The following is an 18,929-nucleotide window of genomic DNA, read 5'->3' on the forward strand; positions in this document are numbered from 1 at the left end:
GAGCGAGGCCATCTGCACCCGACTCAGTTGTGAATAATAAGTTAAACAAAGTAATATTACAGTGAGGAAGGAGGTACCTAATTAGAAAATGCTTTCGCATGACATTCAAAGGTCACACAACCATCTTTTTTTTTTTTTCTCTCCCAAGTTTCGGATTTTTTTTTTTTTTTTTTTAACATATGGGTGATTTGACTTTGCCGAGTTCCACTTCTGCTGACTCACCCGAGGGGTGTTTCTCCCTCTAGAAGTCAAGTGGCAAGAGGTGAAAGAGAAGGAGCGCCGGATCCCCGGGGGTAGAAGTGAGGGGGGAGAGGACATCCTCACAGTGATCAGTATAACAGCCACAGCTCCCAGGAATGGGCTCTGACCAGATGCCAGACTGTCACAGTGGCCGAGTTTGAGAAGGCTCCTTGGGTCCCACGCTGGGCCAGGGGCCTCCCTGTCATGGGGTGGCTGTTCCTGAGCCAGGGACCCCTGAGGTAGGACTGGTCCCACCTGGCTTTGGAGCATCAGGCTGGATCCGTGGTGGAGCCCAGGACTGGCCTGTGGACTCCCATTTTGAGGTCCCTTCACACAGTGCCCCCTGGGTCTCAGCCCCAGGTCATCACCAGGCCCCATTATTTTGTTGGGGGGGGCACCAGGGATTGAACTCAGGGGCACTCGACCCCTGAGCCCCCTCCCCAGCCCTGTTTTGTACTTGATTTAGAGACAGGGTCTCACTGAGTTGCTCAGCGCCTCACCATTGCTGAGGCTGGCTGTGCACTCGCGATCCTCCTGCCTTGGCCTCCCCAGCCACTGGGATGGCAGGTGTGCCCCAGGGCGCCCAGCACCAGGCCCAATTTGTCAGCCCTTCTGGGACCCCTCATTCCTGTGTGTCCTTCATGGAGGGCTGGGGGCACTGCCCCAGAGACCTGCGTCTCTCCCTTCCTGGCCTGCTGCTGCCATGACTTTGTCCCCTGCGAGGGTAGGACCGTGGTCGGGCTCCACTCTTCGGTCACCACCTCCTTGCCCTTCTCCTTCCCTGGTCCCCCAGGTCCAGAATATGCACTCCTCGGCCTCCAAGCGCGGCCAGGTAGCAAGAAAGCAATTTAAAATAATAATCGTTCACTTGAAACCATGGTCTACTTGGAGCGGTTTTGCTGCGGGAACCTTCACACGCTGCACATTTAGTTGAGCAAACGAAAGGAAGACATAAAGGACATTATAATAAAGTGGCATTATTACGCAAAGACTGCAGGGACGGGGAGGGGAAATAAATGGCTTAATGACAGGGGCCAGCGCCCCAGGGACAGCTCCAGAGCTTAACACATGGACACTTAGGTCCTCCGTTCATTCTCCTAAAGATTCCAGGGAGCGAGCGCATCATTCCCCCAAATCAGAGTTGTTAGGGACGCCGAGCTCCTAAGGGACAGTGGTGGAGTCTGGTCTGTGATGCCGCAGCCTATGTCTAGGAGACTCCTATTCTGTCTCCTGACACAGAGGTAGGCAGAGGGCCGGGGGTAGACAGCCAGGGGTTGACCTTGGCTCTCTTAACTGGATGGATGCTTTGTGACCTCCGGCAAGTCACCTCCCCTCTCTGTGCTACAGCCGTCTCAGCAGGAATTTACTCATCAGATTGATCATAAGGCTCCCTCTGCACCCCGTAGGATGGTTGTCAAGTTGATGAAATAATCGGGAAGAAACTTTGACAAAATAAATGCCCTCTTCCAGATTTTGCTGATTAAAAAAAAAAAAATAAAGTCCTCTTTAGAGTTAGGGCCGAGGACTCTACGATGCTGCCTTGGCTCTGAAGGTCCTACGAGTTCTTTGAACTCTGTGTGATCTTGGGTAAGACACAGGCCCTCTCTGAGACTCTGTTTCCCCACCTGGAAGGGAAGGGGCTCCTCTATTTTGTTGTGTGATATTGAGCGGGTTTGCTCCACAAAGGCCTTGGACTTCTAAGATCAGGATGGAGGTCAAACGTTCCTGTTTCCTGGAGATCTCAGCTGCCTGCAGGGCGGGGACATGCTCTGTTGATGCGTAGCCCAGGAGCCATGGACTAGACGGAGTGGCCCAGGAGTGCCGCAGGCTGGACTGTCTAGGTTTGTGTGCGTGCCCTCTACGATGCGACGCGCAGGGAGGTCCAGTGACCTCAGGGAGGTCCTCAGGACCTCAGGACGCATCCTGGTGGTTAAGTCAGACGTGACTATAACGTGGCAATAACAGCAGAAGCAGCTAAGGCTGCTCCCAGGGGTGGTGCCCCTGCCTCAGGCCCCTCCTCTTTCCCAGTCTCCGCCTTTTCCCCAGTCCCTCCTCTGCCCCAGTCCCTCCTCCTCTGCCCCAGCCCCTCACCTACCCCAGGCCCCTCACCTACCCCAGGCTCCTCACCTGCTCCAGGCTCCTCACCTTCTCTAGGCCCCTCCTCTGCCCCAGGCCCCTCCCCCTGTCCCAGCCCCTCCCCTGCCCCAGGCCCCTCCCCTGCCCCAGGCCCCTCCTCTTTCCCAGTCTCCGCCTTTTCCCCAGTCCCTCCTCTGCCCCAGTCCCTCCTCCTCTGCCCCAACCCCTCACCTACCCCAGGCCCCTCACCTACCCTAGGCTCCTCACCTACCCCAGGCCCCTCACCTACCCCAGGCTCCTCACCTTCTCTAGGCCCCTCCTCTGCCCCAGGCCCCTCCCCCTGTCCCAGCCCCTCCCCTGCCCCAGGCCCCTCCCCTGTCCCAGGCCCCTCCTCTGTCCCAGCCCCTCCCCTGCCCCAGGCCCCTCCTCTGTCTTAGCCCCTCCCCTGCCCCAGACCTCTCCTCTGCCCCAGCCCCTTCTCTGCTCCAGGCCCCTCCCCTGCCCCAGGCCCCTCCTCTGTCTCAGCCCCTCCCCTGTCCCAGCCCTTCACCTGCCTCAGGCCCCTCCCCTGTCCCAGGCCCCTCCTCTGTCTCAGCCCCTCCCCTGCCCCAGGCCCCTCCCTTGCCCCAGGCCCCTCCCCTGTCCCAGGCCCCTCCTCTGCCCCAGTCCCTCCTCCTCTGCCCCAACCCCTCACCTATCCCAGGCCCCTTACCTACCCCAGGCTCCTCACCTACCCCAGGCCCCTCACCTACCCCAGGCTTCTCACCTTCTCTAGGCCCCTCCTCTGCCCCAGGCCCCTCCCCCTGTCCCAGCCCCTCCCCTGCCCCAGGCCCCTCCCCTGCCCCAGGCCCCTCCTCTGTCCCAGCCCCTCCCCTGCCCCAGGCCCCTCCCCTGCCCCATCCCTTCACCTGCCCCAGGCCCCTCCCCTGCCCCAGGCCCCTCCTCTGTCTCAGCCCCTCCCCTGTCCCAGCCCTTCACCTGCCTCAGGCCCCTCCCCTGTCCCAGGCCCCTCCTCTGTTTCAGCCCCTCCCCTGCCCCAGGCCCCTCCCTTGCCCCAGGCCCCTCCCTTGCCCAGCCCCTCCCTTGCCCAGCCCCTCCCCTGTCCCAGCCCTTCACCTGCCTCAGGCCCCTCCCCTGTCCCAGGCCCCTCCTCTGTCTCAGCCCCTCCCCTGCCCCAGGCCCCTCCCTTGCCCCAGGCCCCTCCCTTGCCCCAGCCCCTCCCCTGTCCCAGGCCCCTCCCCTGCCCCAGGCCCCGCCCCTCCCCTGCCCCAGGCCCCTCCTCTGTCTCTTTGTCGCTGGCGGCTCCGGCACCTGCTGTCAAATCCTCTTCTTTGTTTCTAATTTCATTTATTTGCGCTGTCTTTCCCCTCCATGTGCCAAAGCTTCACTTGTTTTATTTATTTCTTATTTTCCCCCCAAGGAATTAGCTGTGGGATTTGTGTATCAACCTGTCTGTTTTCTCCTCGTTTCTAGAAGTTTATCTTGTGGTTAAATGAATTTCAGATGAATATTTTGCTTTTTTTTTTTTCTCTCTGCCCTTTAAAAGCAGCGAACAGTGTTTGAGAGAACAGATCATTCCTCCAGGCTTTGAGATGTCCTTTTGAGATGTCCTGTGGCCTTTGTCTTAAAGTCTGTGGGGTGTGTGTGTGTGTGTGTGTGTGTGTAACATATTTTTTAGTTGTAGATGGACATAATATCTTTATTTTATCTATTTACTTTTATGTGGTGCTGAGGATCAAACCCAGGGCCTCCCCCGTGCTCCACCCCTGAGCCCTGGCCCCAGCTCCCGTGATTGTGGTTTTTAATCTCTGTTTTTACGGGCTTTCCCATTGTCATGCTGTGTAACATCTACAATTAGTTTTTTTATTGCTAAATCACAGTGTTGTGGAGTCAGGGAACAGGGCCTGTGGAACTTTCTTTCTGTCTCTTCTTTTTTCTCCTACTTCCTTTCTTTCCCCATAGTTTGGTCTCTGTGAAGTGTTGCCCTGGGGTCTGTGGACATTTCAGAAGGGAAGGCTGTCTTTGCCATCTGCAGGGCGTCTTGTTGATCCTGCCTACTGTGCGCCTCTGCTCTTTCACACCTCGTTATTTTTGCTCTGTTTGCTTGAGCTAAATGGATCGTGGCACTTGTTATGATTTCCCAATAACATTGTGTGTTTTCTCATTTCTGATTTTTGTTTGGTCTTGTGTATGTGGCAACGTGATTATCCACCTGATTCTTCAAGACTCATTACACTGACACAGAGTTTTCTTGGAAAGGACTCACAGAAAAGAGGACATTTAGCAAAGACCCCAAGGGAGTGGGGGAGCCAGCCGTGTAGACATCCAGGGAGAGACTGTCTAGACAGAACAGCAAGTGCCAAGGCCCTGGGGCAGGAGTGTGCCTGGAGAGTTTGAGGAACAGTGAAGGGGCAGCATAGGAGTAGAGGACAGGGTGTGGGATGGTCATACTGCAGGGGGCTTTGCAAGGGATTTGTCGTCTGCTGTGAGTCAGATGATGGGTTAGTCAGCTTTTCATGGCTCTGATCAAGAACAACTTAGAGGAGGAGAGATTGCATCTGGCCCGTGGTTTCCAAGGTTCAGTCCGTGGTTGGCTGGCTCCAAGACACCAGGGATGGAGGACGTGGTGGAGAGAAGCAGCTCAAGAAGGGCCAGGGATAGTCCAGTCCCCAGGGCGCACCCCAGTGCCACCCTCCCACGAGGTCCAGCCTCCCAGCAGCCATTCTGCAGCACAGAGGAATCCACATGCAGATCCAGACCCTGATGGATGGGGAGCCACGGGGCTAACGACATCTGTGTCCTCTCTGAGTGTCCACTGTGGCACCGAGCAGGGGAGGGGCAGGTCCTTTTGCCTAGATTTTTCCAAATTTTTCATGCTTTCTGATTCCTTTGATCATGTGTAACAAGTGGCACATTGTAGGATGTTTATAAAAAAATTAAAAAATAAAGTAGCGGAACCGAAAGTCCTTTCTGTAGCAACAAAGTGTTCACCTGGTCTTGCTGTTGTCTCGATGTTTCCAAGATTGTTTTTCTCTCCTTTTTCACTCTCTATTTTCCTCTCCTTCTGATCAGAACTATTCTCTTAAATCCTTGTTACCTTAAAATGCTGTTTCTTGAAACTTCATTTTATTATTTCTAATAATGACTTCTTTCTCCAGTTACAAGTAATCATATTAAAGCTTTGGGATCCGACTTCCTGGGCTAGAATTTCTGATCCATCATTTCGTAGCTGTGTGCCCTGGGCGAGTTGCTGAGCCTCTCTGTGCCCCCTTTTCTCCTTTGGAGATAATAGTGGTGATTGTGTTCACGGAATCCTGGAGATGTTAAATAAGTAATATAAGTGAGGTGCCCAGTGTCTGGTAAAGAGTGGGCACTCAATAAGTGTCAGTCATTTTTATTACCAATTGAACAAGTATTGGAAAAAATATAAATAAGCAAACTATATATTATCCAGAATGTCATTGCCCAGAGATAGTGGCAATGATACTCTTTAGAGTGTGTGAGTGTATAAGTGTGTGTGTAGGAAACAAAAGTGAAATTTTGTAGCAACAGTATTTGGTAGCCTGCAATTTTCTCCTAATGATCTACATTGAAACTTTTCCTCTGTTGTTTAATAATCTTGGGCAACATAAGTTTTAATAGCTTCATGCAATGCATTCTGTGGATCTGCCTCATTATATCACCATATTCTTATTATAAGGCATACAAGGCTTATTTTCAAAAATAGTTCTGCAGTAAACACACTTGTGATGAAATCTTTGTGTGCATACCTTTAATTATTTCTGAATAAATCTCTTGGTCTGGGATTGATGGCTTTGAGGATAGATGCATTACTAAAGTATCCCCAACCCAGCCTATATTTTTTAAAAAATCACCTTATATCTGAATAATGTTGTTTAATTTTTTTTATTTTACTCACACCTGTCAGCATCTGCTATCCCAAATTTCAAACACCAGGTACAAAGATGATACGCATTTTAATTATTAATTGTGCTGAGCATTTTCATTTGAATATCGCCACTCACTTATATCGGTAAATGATTATGTCTTATCTTTTGCCTCTTCTTTTTGATTTTATAAGAACGTTTTTTTATAAGAAAGTTGTTAATATTGTCTTTGCTGACATTTATGTTGCAAACATTCTTCCTTCTCATGTTGCAAATTAATTTGGGTAATATGCACTTTTTTTTAAAAGTGGAATAGAGAGCATCTGGTTTAACTCTAACATGATCCACCAGGAAAATCTCTCAAGTTTGTCTTCTGTCCACCAATTGTTATCTGAGTTCTCCATCCTTGGTTCATTGTCTGATTTTTCAATCCAGTGATTGAGATTTTTCTTCTGCAAGTGAACTTTCCAAATTTCAGACTTTTCCCTTTTCATAGACACAGGAATCTCTTGACTATCTCTGAGGATAGGAGTTACACATTTAGCAGAACTTCCGGTGACAGTAGCTCTCTTTCACAGGAGGTCCTGATGGGATTCCTCATTGCTTCTTTCTGTTTGAATGACTGGAGTTTTTCCTGTGCCCTGTGCCCTTTCTCTATTTACCCGTCCTTATAGCAGGAAAAGTACAGAATGACGCCTGTCCCTGTCCTGACCTTTCTGATCTAGGTGAAAGGCCACAGGAGTCTTGCTGTTTGGGGAAGTCCATTTTTGTCCTATGGGGTGTCCTGTTCCCCGGGTGCATTCGAGAGTGGACTACAGCTAGAGAGAGCTGGGTAACGAGCAGCCCCACATCTTCCCCACGTTGGTCCTGACTGTCTCGAAGCTGGAGAGAGCGCTGTTCTTCTCTCCTCATGGTGCAGTAGCCTTATTTGGAGCTTGTAAGAGCTCTGTTACTCTGCATTCCCTCCTGCTGTGCTATAGCCAGAGGCACACACTTCAGGCTCCAGGTGCTGATACCCCGTGGCACCTGCTGAGAAGGGGTGGCAATGGAGACCCTCATCCACTGCCTGGTGGTCTGACCTAGGGCTATTGGTTAGGGTCTCTTGGGGTCCCTTTACCAATGACAGCTGGCCAGTCCCCCTCTATCTGTGTTTTCCAGAGTGCCAGACTTTGGCTAGTACAGGGTTGGAGTGGATGGTACCCCAGAAATCTCTCCTTCTGCCTGTGCCCCTTCTGTCCTTAATCTGACTGGGAAGAGAAGGCCCCTGAGCATTCCGCTGTGTCCCCAGCCCTCTTTGACACTTGGCTCTTTGCTGAGGCCCTATGTTAAAATGGTGGGGGCAGGTGTTAGGCTCAGGGCTTTGGGTGAATGATACCTTCTCCCAGAACTTGAGTAACATTGGTTTGCATTGATCTATCTCTTATTTAAAAATAGCTACTTTCTTTTTAAACATTTTTTATTTGTTTTAATTAGTTACACATGACAGTAGAATGCGTTTATGCACTTTATATATCATACATAGATGGGATATAATTTCTCATTTTTCTGAGTGTACATGTTGCAGAATCGTATTGGTCATGCAGTCACATATATGCATACAGTAGTAATATCTGTTTCCTTCTACTATCCTTCCTGTCCCCACATCCCCTCCCCTCCCCTCCCATCACTTCCCTTTATCTAATCTAAGGTAAAGCTATTCTTCCCTAGTGCCCACCCCCCCTTATTGGGAATCAGCATCCGCATATTAGAGAAAACATTCAGCCTTTGGTTTTGTGGGATTGACTTACTTTGTTTAGCACGATGTTCTCCAACTCCAACCATTTACTGGCAAATGCCATATTTTCACTCTTCTTTAAAGCTGAGTAATATTCCATTGAACATCTAGACCACATTTCCTTTATCCGTCCATCTACTGAAGGGCATCTAGGTTGGTTCCACAATTTAGCTATTGTGAATTGAGCTGCTATAAACACTGATGTGGCTGTGTCCCTGTTGTATGCTAATTTTAAGTCCTTTGGGTATAGACCGAGGAGTGGGATAGGTGGGTCAAATGGTGGTTCCATTCCCAGTTTTCTGAGGAATCTCCAGACTGCTTTCCAGATTGGTTGCACCAATTTGCAGTCCCACCAGCAGTCCCACTTGTTGTTGCCTGTAACAGTTACTTTCTATTTGTAAGAAGTGACATAGACTTTCTTTTCAAGCAAGAGATACAAAAGAATTTGATTTTTTTTTCAAATTTATTGAATTTGGGTGCTGGGGATGGGACGCAGGGCCTCACACATTGTAAGCACACCCTCTGCTATTGAACACCCCAAAGCCAGAGAGTGTCCTCTAAAAGAGAATTTAAATTAAGATTTTTATGTTTTATCAAGGAGCATTATGTAAAACAACACACAGATCTAACAAATCCCACCCCGGTGTCCTCTCTCCTTTACTTAAGTTTGTGGAAGTTTCTGGAAGCCCCTGCTGCGTGCATTGCCCCCGTCCTGGTTTCCAGACGTTCCTTGGCTTTTCTGTTTGTTTTGGTGACTTCAGTGGAAACTAGGAGGACGAGAGCCAGACACCCAACGTGGAGGCTTGTCCTCTCCGCTCTCGGTCACCTCTGTCCCCTATTTTTGGAAGCTGCCTAAGAAGATTTGTGAATGGAGCAAAAGAACTGTGACAGACGCTACCCATTCCGGTGACGTAGGACCTTGGGGGGTGAGGAGTTTGGGGAACCTCCTTCCTCCTCCCTCAGACGCCTCGGGAATGTCCCTTGCCTGTCCTCGTTCTTACCGCCTGTCTGATTGGAAACACACGGAAGCCACCATGCTGTGACAAGAGCGTTAGCCCCAGTTACGCCGACAGTGCCACGTGCTGAACGCCCGGAAGGTCACCTGTCTCGCTGGGCGCTTTCCGCGTATCATCAGCTGTCAATCACGAGTCTGCAGAAAGGGACCTTGTTCCACCTTGTAGATGTGAAACGCCAAGGCCCAGAGCCCAGCCACGTACCTAGGCCACCCAAGGAGGCAAGGACGGAGGTGGGGTTGGACTGGGCATCTTTGACACCAGGGCCTTAGAGGCACAGGGTTTCTTCGGAGCAGCCACCCACATAAAGTGGACGGAACAGAAACACTGGCGAGGATGAGGGGGACACTGTACAGCGGGGGATCCCCATGGCCCCACCTGGAATCAGAATGAACCTAGTGGACAGAAAGATTAAAAAAAATAATGATTGAGCCATGTGACTAAGAAAGTGTGTGTGTGTGTAAGTGAGTGTGAGTGTGGTGTGTGCAGAGAGAACTTCATGTCCTCTATAAACACAGGATGTACCTTTTCCCCTGATGTCCAGGGAATACAGGTCACGTGTCCCCATGCAGGGGACTAGAAGTGTTTTGGACTCTGGACTCTGATTTTGGACTGTTGGCACATTCATAATGACATATCTTGGGGAAGGGACTCAGTCTCACACAGTATTTCACATACACCTTGCACACATAGGTGGCAGGTAACTAACTGCATGCACCATTTTTAGTGAATTTGTGCATGAGGTGAAGTGTCACAGTTGTGGAATTCTCCACCTACATTATCATGTCGGTGATCCAACAGGTTTGAATGTTGGAGCGTTTGAGATTTTGAGTTTTTGGATTAGGGATGTACAACTTGTACTTACAAAAATATTTGGTGTCCTGGGCTACAAGCTCACACACACACACACACGCACACACACACACACACACACACACCAGAGACCCAAACCCAACAAAACAAAAGACTGCTATTGTACCAGGGATTGAACTCAAGGTGCTTAACCCCTGAGCCCCATCCCAGCCCTATTTTGCATTTTATTTAGAGACAGGGTCTCACTGAGTTGCTTAGGGCCTCCCTTTTGCCGAGGCTGGTTTTGAACTTGCGATCTTCCTGCCTCAGCCTCCCTGAGCTGCTGGGATGACAGGCGTGCGCCTGGCTCATCATGGTTTTTCAAAGGAGAGCTTTTTATGGGCCCCCTTCTCAGGGCCACTCCACGAAACAGCACCAGACAGCACGTCGGGGACTCTCACCTGACCCTTGTCTCCCTTTAGGTTTAAGCTGCTGAGCCAGGAGGAGGGCGAGTACTTCAACGTGCCTGTGCCGCCCGAGGGCAGTGAGGGTAATGAAGAACTGCGGCAGAAATTTGAGGTGAGGCTCCTTGCTTTCTGCGTCGAGGGGAACCAGGGTCTGCCATGTGCCATTTCCCGTCCTGAGTGTGGTCCGTAGCAAGACCCGTTAGGACTCAGCCTTTGCAATCTGTTCCCAGAGAACTCTGGGCCGACTTCAAGACCCCGGGGCAGTGTCTCCTGACCTGTGACAGCATCCCTGCCTCCTGTCCTCATTCGGATGAGACATTTCCTTGACGTGGGCTCATTCACTTCCCAGGTTATTTTGAGGGTGATTTGGACTAACTGCGTGGGAAAAGGGGACAGAGTGGTGATGTATTTTGGAGGCCCGGCCAATGAGGCTTGTGGATGGGGGATCTGGACTTGAATCCATCGTCGGGACGGTGCCAGACAGGGGGGTGGATGGGACCGGGGACCTCAGGAGATGCCCCTGGACTCTGACCGTGGGCTATACAGCTGCTCTGCTCCGACCTCAGAGAAGCCCCTTCATTCCCTGGGGACACGTGAACCCCGTGGTTAGTTAGGAGCAGCGTGTGCAGGACACATCCCAGTTTCAAAAGAAGATGTTCTGAAGCCGGGCGAGGTGGTGCCCGCCTGTCATCCCAGCGGCTGGGGAGGCTGAGGCAGGAGGATCGTGAGTTCAAAGCCAGCCTCAGCCAAAGTGAGGCGCTGAGCAGCTCAGGGAGACCCTGTCTCTAAATAAAATACAGAATAGGGCTGGGGATGGGGCTCAGTGGTCGAGTGCCCCTGAGTTCAATCCCCAGTACAAAAAGAAAAAAAAAGAAAGAAAGAAAATGTTTTGGGGAAGATGGATTTGAGTCTATATATGATAGTTCCACAGGGAAAACACAGAAATTGTGCATATAAATTTAACGCACAGAATCTTTTGGGAAACCATCAATTTTGGATAAACCACGATGACCTGCTAATTCCAGAAAAATGTATAAAAGAGAAGATCTAAAATGAGATGAATGATTGTTATTTATTAAATAGTCACTCAAGAAAATTGAAAAATTAGTTGGATGTGGTGATACCCGCCTGTAATCCCTGTGATGCAGGAGGATCGCAAGTTTGAGGCCAGCCTTGGCAACTTAGTAGGGACCCTGTCTTAAAATAAAAAAATAGAAGGGGCTGGGGTATAATTCATTGGTAAAGCATCTTTGGGTTTCATCCTAACTATTGTAAGAAGAAGGAAGGAAGGAAGGAAGGAAGGAAGGAAGGAAGGAAGGAAGGAAGGAAGGAAGGAAGGAGAAAAGAAAAGAAGGAGGTAATTGAAAAATTATGGCCAGGTAAAGTTCCGTTGGAAAGCGTTCAGGTATTTTGAGAACACAAAAGGAGTACAGCCTTGTCTGAGAAGACAGGGGGAAGTGTCCTGGAGAAACTGAAATGGAAGTTAACCAAGTAAAGAGAGGGGAAAGAGCATTCTGTGCAGAGAGAACAGCATGCGCAAAGGTCCTGTGGTGGGGTATTACAGAGAAACTATGTGAGGATGAATGAAGGCTAGTGGGAGCAGAGCAGAGCTAGTCAAGGGTGGGTGCGTCCAAGGTCATGCCGAGGAAATGTGTGGGGACCGACTTGCAGGACTGAGCTGGCCTTGGCAAGGATTCTGGGTTTCATCCCAAGAATCATGTTGATTTTTTTTTTCAACTTGACAGAAATAACATGTGAGTATCTCTGGGTCCCTGGTCTTGAGCTGTGCCCTCCAAGTGGCTCTGATGATGGCGATGGTTCTGAACAGAGTGGGGTCTCCTTTCCTGAAAACGAAGTGAAATAAACAGGCTTAACCTTGGGCTTATCGGTCCTTCTCCAGTGACCTTGATGTCTGAAGGTCATTCCCGTGGAACCTGCTCAAAGCCAGATGAATTCATAAAAGCATCTTCCCGCCGTGCAGACAGAAAGGCGGGCCTTCCAGAGACGTCCTTTTGTCTCTTGTGCGCCCCCATCTCCCTGATGAGGTGGGATCCATTTGCTGCTGTGTTAAAATGGCAAGATTGTGGGTGAAAGAGAGGAAAAAAAACAAAACAAAAACAAAAACCAAAAAAACCCAACAAAAACCCAGGCTGCTATTTTCTTGTATAAAATGAAGTCTCAGTTTTGTAAAATGATTTCTTCTGTCCTGGGGCAGCTGGGGTGACATTCCAGAACACCGCGGAAAACATTTTCTACACAAATAGAGCATTCGTCTGGGCCAGTAATTGGCTTGAAGTGAGGGACTATTTTAAACCGAATGCTGCAAAAATATGTCCCTTTATTCCTAAGCAGGAGCCTGCGGACGCTTGTTTATGCCTGAATTAGAATCGCTCCGTCCCATAGTTGTTGATTAAAAACAAACAAAAAGAGTGTTTCCAGCCGACCGGAAATTGTTCTCAGGCACGCAGAGGGATTTCAGTTGACCTTGAACGTGAGAGATGTAATCCCTGCGCAGTAACCAATGAGCACCCAGAAGGACTCAGAAATTACTCTCAAGCCTCTTATCTGGAGAATTCTGAGGGGCTGTGAAATGGACCTGCTGGGATTGGGGTAATGGAGTCATGGTAGGGTGAGCCTAGTGTGGTTCACACCTCATCAGGTGGTGTATTTCGGAATGGCAGACCTGGCTCTGGGAGGCCTGCAGTACCTGACCGTGGCCTTGCCGAAGGGGCCAGGGAGCGGGGAGACTCTTGGGGGGAGTTTCCAAATGGGGATTTCTCACAGCTTTGAATTTTTTAAAAATTTAACTGAGTGCTTATTATGTGCCGTTCATTATGCCGAGTGCTTTACAAATATGAACTCGTCTTAACTCACCTCCTCGACGACCCTGAACAGTAGGTGCTGTTATCATCGTTCCTGTTTTTCTTTTGCAGAAAAGGAGACTGAGGTTCAGGGAAGTCGTTTTCCAAGGTCCCCAAACTGGTCATGGTCCCCGGGTTTGAGTTTCCCCCTGAAACAGACCATAATGAGGATTCCGATGCCAGTGGTTTATTTGGGACTTGATCCCTGGAAGCGCTGCTTCTAAGGAGGATGAGGAAGGGAAAAGAGAAGGAAATAAGCAAATACCAAGTGTCAGGGAAGTTCTAGAACGTTCTGGGAACACCCTTTCTGGGTCACAACCTCTGGGCAAGCCGACTTGCCTGGCCTGGAGTGGTTGGGCGTTTGCATCTAGCCTGGGCCTGTTTCCCCCCCAGTACGTTGCAGTTTCTGGGTGACTTACGCTCCCTGATACGGTGTGACTGCTGTGTAAATAGCTGCTGGGCGGTGCTGTCTGGGGAGCGGTGGCGAGGGGAAAAGTCGGCACATGTTTAATATGGAGATGATTTTTTCATTTTTTTTCTGGGTAGTTTGGATCTGCAGAAGGTCGGATCCACGGAGGCGGAATGGCTGAGACCCAGGGCCCGCTGTATTAGCCAGCACGGCGGCACCGCTGTGGGCTCCTGGAGTAGAATCCCGCCCAGAACGCGTGCTTGAAGGTGGTTCTGTTTGGGGCGGGGACAATCTCTAGGGACTCCCAGCACACAGGAGTCTTTGCCTCTGCTGCTGCACAGCAGGGAGACCTGGGGTCGCTTCCTGTAGGAACTGGATGATCTCCGTCAGAGCCCAGGAGCCTGGCCGCTGAGGGTCCTTGGTTGTCCCCTGGAACTTTCTGGAAGCAGCATGGCCATCTGCTCAGAAGTGCTCTTCATCTGCTTCCTCTTTGAGCACTGAGTTCTAGGGCTCTCAATTACGGACCTGAAAGGCCACCCCAGGGGATTCCTGTTTCTGAAGGGCTAGCCTAGCCACCAAGAGGAAGGACGGTTTTCACTTGGGCTCAATTTTGCAGAGTCCCCTCTTTGATGGAATATCTGCTAGGCACAAGGCTATTTGGAACCGTGAGATGTTTAGAAGGACCCATGACAAGTTCTTGTTCTCCTGAAGCTCATTGTGTGGGGGTCACAAGCCCAGATGTTTCAGGAGCCTGGCGGATACCAAGAAAGGGGAAAGGCTACTCCAGCCAGATCCACTGTTTCCAAAGAAGCCTGACAACTGGTTTTTATAAAACATCTCCTGCCTTTCAACAGTTGGCATCTGATTTAAATATTAAAACAAGAGCCAACACTGAGCAGAACAGACCAGCGGCATTGTTAGGCTTCTGACCTAGATTCTAGAAGTCACAGTGACGTGCTGGGTGCCTTCATCTTCTGTTGCTGTAACAAAATACCTGAGGCCACATGCTTCAGAAAGAAAAGAGGGCGTCTGGGCTCCCCATTTTTGAGACTGTAAGTCCGACCTCAGACAGTGCCATCTCTAAGGAGTGCCACCTTGCCTGGGTCACAACATGGTGGAGAAACAGAAAGGGGACAAGGGACCTGGGTGAATGCAGAAGGGGTCATGCACATGGGGTGGCTTTCCTGGTAGCAACCTGCTATTGAGGGGACTAACTCCATGAGACCAGCATTACTGCCTTCGGGGGGCAGCACCCCAGCCACCTACCCACCTTCCACCAGGACCCACTGTTCGGGGTCCCCCCTCTTGTCACATCATCCAGCACAGAAGCCTTTGGGGCACCCACCCAAACCCTGTACAGACCAAGCACGAGCCCTGAGCAGAGTCAGGAGAGAGACCCAGATGGCGAGAGGGAAGGGGGCTGGCAGGGCTGGGTTCAGGGGAGAGAAGGGAACTCGGGGGCCTCCAGGAGGAGGCTGCTGGCTACTCCCCACCCCCCACGAAGCAGAGCAGAGCCGAGCAAAACCCCTCTCGGCTGGACGGGCCCTGGGACCTCGGGTGGACGGGCCCACACTAAAGAGAGGGACGGGATCTGGGAACCCAGGGCGGGCAGGGCTGGGGTCTCCCCAGGTCGGTCGGGGAACCTAGCGGGCGGATCTGAGGGTCCTAAGTCAGGACTGGAAGGTGGGAGACAGGAGCCAACGAGGCCGTGGGAAGGGGGCAGGGGGAGGGAATGCGTTAGGGTCCAGCCAGACTGGACAAAACCCTGGGGTCTGGACAGGGAGGAGTTGGGGTGCTACAAGGACACGGTCCAACCACGCAGCTTCTTCCCTGGGTTTTTTTTCTTTTATACCATCTCCTTGCAAATCAGATGATACCCTGGTTTTAATGGCCTCCTCTTTGCCTGTTACCCCTGCATCACTGTCTGTAGTTCACCTACCTTTTTTGTTGGGGGGGGGATGGATACTGGGGACTGAACTCAGGGGCACTCGACCCCTGAGCCCCATCCCCAGCCCTATTTTGTATTTTATTTAGAGACAGGGTCTCCCTGAGTTGCTTAGGGCCTCACCATGGCTGAGGCTGGATTTGAACTTGCGATCCTCCTGCCTCAGCCTCCTGAGCCGCTGGGATTGCAGGCGTGCGCCACCGTGCCTGGGTGTAGCTCCCCTTTCTTAACCCGAGACCCACCAGTCCAGCGGCTACTGATGATTTACCCTCGGCATCCCCGAGACACTTAAGCGTCAACACGGTCTTACTACGAAGTAATCGATCAAGTGTTTTCACAGGGGTTTTGCTGGGAGCCCCGGAGTAGAAACAGACGCGGCCCCTCAGCAGGAGGACGAAACCCTCAACCTTGGGTGGCGATGGCCATGCAGCGAGGCAGGGCCCGGGTTCAGGCATCAAAGTGGACGGACGCGTCCAGAGCCCTTTGCCAAGTGCAAGAAGCCAGCCGTGAGCAAGTCCAGCCTCTTTGGTTCCATTTAGATGAGATTCAAGAGCCACCAGAGCTGACCACGGGGGACAGAAATCAGCAGACGAGGGCCTTGGTAGTTTGGAAGGGGGCATCTTCGGGGGCCACTCTGCGAGGGATGGAGACCTCCCGGGTCTCGTTTGGGGGGTGAGTTGCCAGAACTCACACCTCGACTTTTAAAAGTCCACTCTTCCTTTTAGTCAGCTCTTGTGCTGCAGTGACTAAAGGACGCGGCCAGCGCCGCTGTAGAGGAGGAGGGGTTATCTGGGGACTCACGGTTCCAGGGATCCGTTCCTCAGGGCCCGAGGTGAGGCAGGACATCATGGTGGGAGAGTGTGACCGAGGGAGGCAGCTCCCAGGGTGGTGGGGAAGCAGAGAGGGACTCCACTTGGCAGGGACAAATATAGACCCAGAGCCACACCCGGGTCACCTCCTGGAGGGCCACCTCCTCCAGCCACAACCCCCGCCTCCGGTCACCCCTCAGTCAGTCCCACCAGGGATGAATCCACCGATGGGGTCAAGGCTGTCACAACCCTGTCATTTGTCCTCTGAACCGTCTCACAGTGTCTCATGCGTGAGCTTTTGGGGGACCCCTCACCTCCAAACCATAACAGTCACACAAAGAGATAATGTGACGGCTGTGTCCTTGGCCACCGTCCCTGGATGTAGCACACGGGAAGATGAACCTTGTGGTTTTTAAGCCGTTATGGGAGAAGAGGGACCTCGGCATGTCAGACAGGTCCTGCCTTCCCACCCTCCTGTCTGCCCTTCCCAGCGAGACCCTGCCTCAGAACACAAGCTGGGGACTGGTGCTCCTGTCCAGGGGGCCCTGCTCCCCCCACAGCCCTCCCCCAAGATTTCTCAAATGCACCCACTTCATTCCGTCCACACTTTGACCCTCGAATTCAGGCCCGTCACTTCCCACCCTGAAAGCTGCGGTCCCTTCCTGATGGTCTCCCAACTCCTGTCCTCCAGTGGAGCCCTGCCCGCCCCTCGGAGGGACCTTCTGAATGTCACTGGGTGGCACCGAGGCCCTGCCGGAAACCTTCAGCAGCTGCAGGTCACGCTCAGGGTCCACCCGAGATCCTTCCTGTGTCTGCGGCCTGGGGTGCTCCAGCCTGGCGCACGGCTCCGGCCTCCGGTTCCTTACTGGGTCTTGCTCTTTGGTCCAGGCGTACTGTCCCTGATGCCTACACCAGTGTCCTCTTTCTCGGCAGGAGCAGGTACCAGGGATTGAACTCAGGGGCCCTCGACCACTGAGCCCCGTCCCCAGCCCTATTTTGTATTTTATTTAGAGACAGGGTCTCACTAAGTGGCTTAGGGCTTCACTTTTGCTGGGGCTGGCTTTGAACTCGAGATCCTCCTGCCTCAGCCTCCCAAGCCTCTGGGATGACAGACGTGCACCACGGCGCCCAGCTCAGACCTGTCTTTTGGACCCACCGTGGAGGGCCTCGACCTGGCTAGAATGCACGTGGGGATCTGCTGTGCCCTGATCAGTCCTCAGCACCCCCCGGGCTCTCCCTCCGTCAGTGGGCCTGGACTGGATGAGTCATCTTCTCCCCTGGCCTTCCAAACCCCAGAAAGGCTTCCGTTGCCTCTTTGTCTCTGAAAGGCGACTGAGTTACGTGACAGTAGTCACAGTTGGTTGAGCGTCTACTATGTGCCGGGCACGTGCAAAGGGCTTAATGAACCTCCTGTTGTTATCTCCATTTTCTGGAAAAGGAGGCTGAGGTCTAACTGGTTCATTCACCGAGTGCGTATCAGGTGCCAGGCTGTGCGCCAGGCCCCAGGGAGACACTGGAAAAGAAACGAATAAACCCCATGCCCCCGGGGAGCTCATGTTCTGGTGCGAAAGGACAAGTGAATCCATGGTTTGGAAGGTGGCAGCAGATGGTACGGAGAAAACTAAGCAAGGGGGATGGGGGTTGCCCAGAGGGTTTTACGGAGCTCTCCCAGGAGAGGTAAGACGGTTCTGGGAACGCGTGCTGCCAGTGGGTGCAAAGGCTCTGGGGCAGGAACGTATTCAGTGTATTCAGAAGTCAGCAAGAAGCCCACGTGGAGGCAATAATGGAGCGGCCGAAAGCCGGGTGCAGAAATTGGAAGACAGGGGGGTTTGGGCAGGGGGTGACGTGAGCCGCTCATCTGCTCAGGGTCCCACAGCGGCTGATCCAGGCTGGAGTCAGGTTCTGACTCGAGCTCTCAGCTCCATGGTTTTCTGCCTCCCAGAAGCAGATCCTGTAGCAAAGTCCTCGTGGTGGAAGGTCTGTCACTGTCCTCCTGTCCTGTCCTCCCTCTAAGACGTTGGCTGCTGTGCTGATACCTGCAGCAGGGGGCTCCTCCCCCCACGGCCCTGGGGACAAGCAAGGACCTCGTTCGCCCGTACATTGAACAAATATTTAGCTGGGGACCGTACTAGTTGTCAGGTCACAGAGAGTGAGACAGACCCCCGGCCGTCACGGCTCCCAGGGTCTTAGAGGGGAGCAAGCAATCGGGCAGTTACCATCCAGTATTAATGGGAAGTGAAGGGGACAGAAGGGGCCAATGGCAGGGGGACCTAGTGCAGATGGAGAGAATCGAGGAAGGCTTCCTCGAGGACGTGAAAACGGGAAGCAGTGGGTAGCTTGGTTGGTTAAGGGAAGGCAACAGCCATCCATAGGGCAGCAGCAGCAGCAGGTGCAAAGGCCCTGAGGGATGAGGGATCTGTATTCATCAGCTTTCTGTTACTGTAACAAATTCTTGAGATAAATCAACTTAAAAGGAGGAAAGATTTATTTGACTCACGGTTTCATTCGAGGTCAGTGTGCCTTTGTGTGTGTGGTGGAGGCGGGGGTGAGGTGTCATATCCTGGTGGCAGAACATGGCAGAGGAAGCCCTCCCTTCATGGCCGCCAGAAAGCAGAAAGAAAGAGCAAGAGGACAGTGTCCCATCATCCCCTGGTGG

The 18,929-nt window shown here is 52.1% G+C and overlaps 1 protein-coding gene across 2 annotated transcripts in view; it reads left to right on the plus strand.

Moving 5' to 3' along the window:
- Positions 1-18,929, plus strand: part of PRKCB (protein kinase C beta) — a 294,712-nt gene that overhangs the window by 199,346 nt on the left and 76,437 nt on the right. For both annotated transcript variants that reach the window (XM_081299668.1, XM_081299667.1), the window contains exon 8: positions 10,265-10,361. In XM_081299668.1, the coding sequence (XP_081155794.1) occupies positions 10,265-10,361 (97 nt within the window). The remainder of the gene's footprint in view (positions 1-10,264; positions 10,362-18,929) is intronic.

The sequence above is a fragment of the Spermophilus citellus genome (genome assembly GCF_964194105.1).
Source record: "Spermophilus citellus genome assembly, chromosome: 6".
Classification (NCBI taxonomy): domain Eukaryota; kingdom Metazoa; phylum Chordata; class Mammalia; order Rodentia; family Sciuridae; genus Spermophilus; species Spermophilus citellus.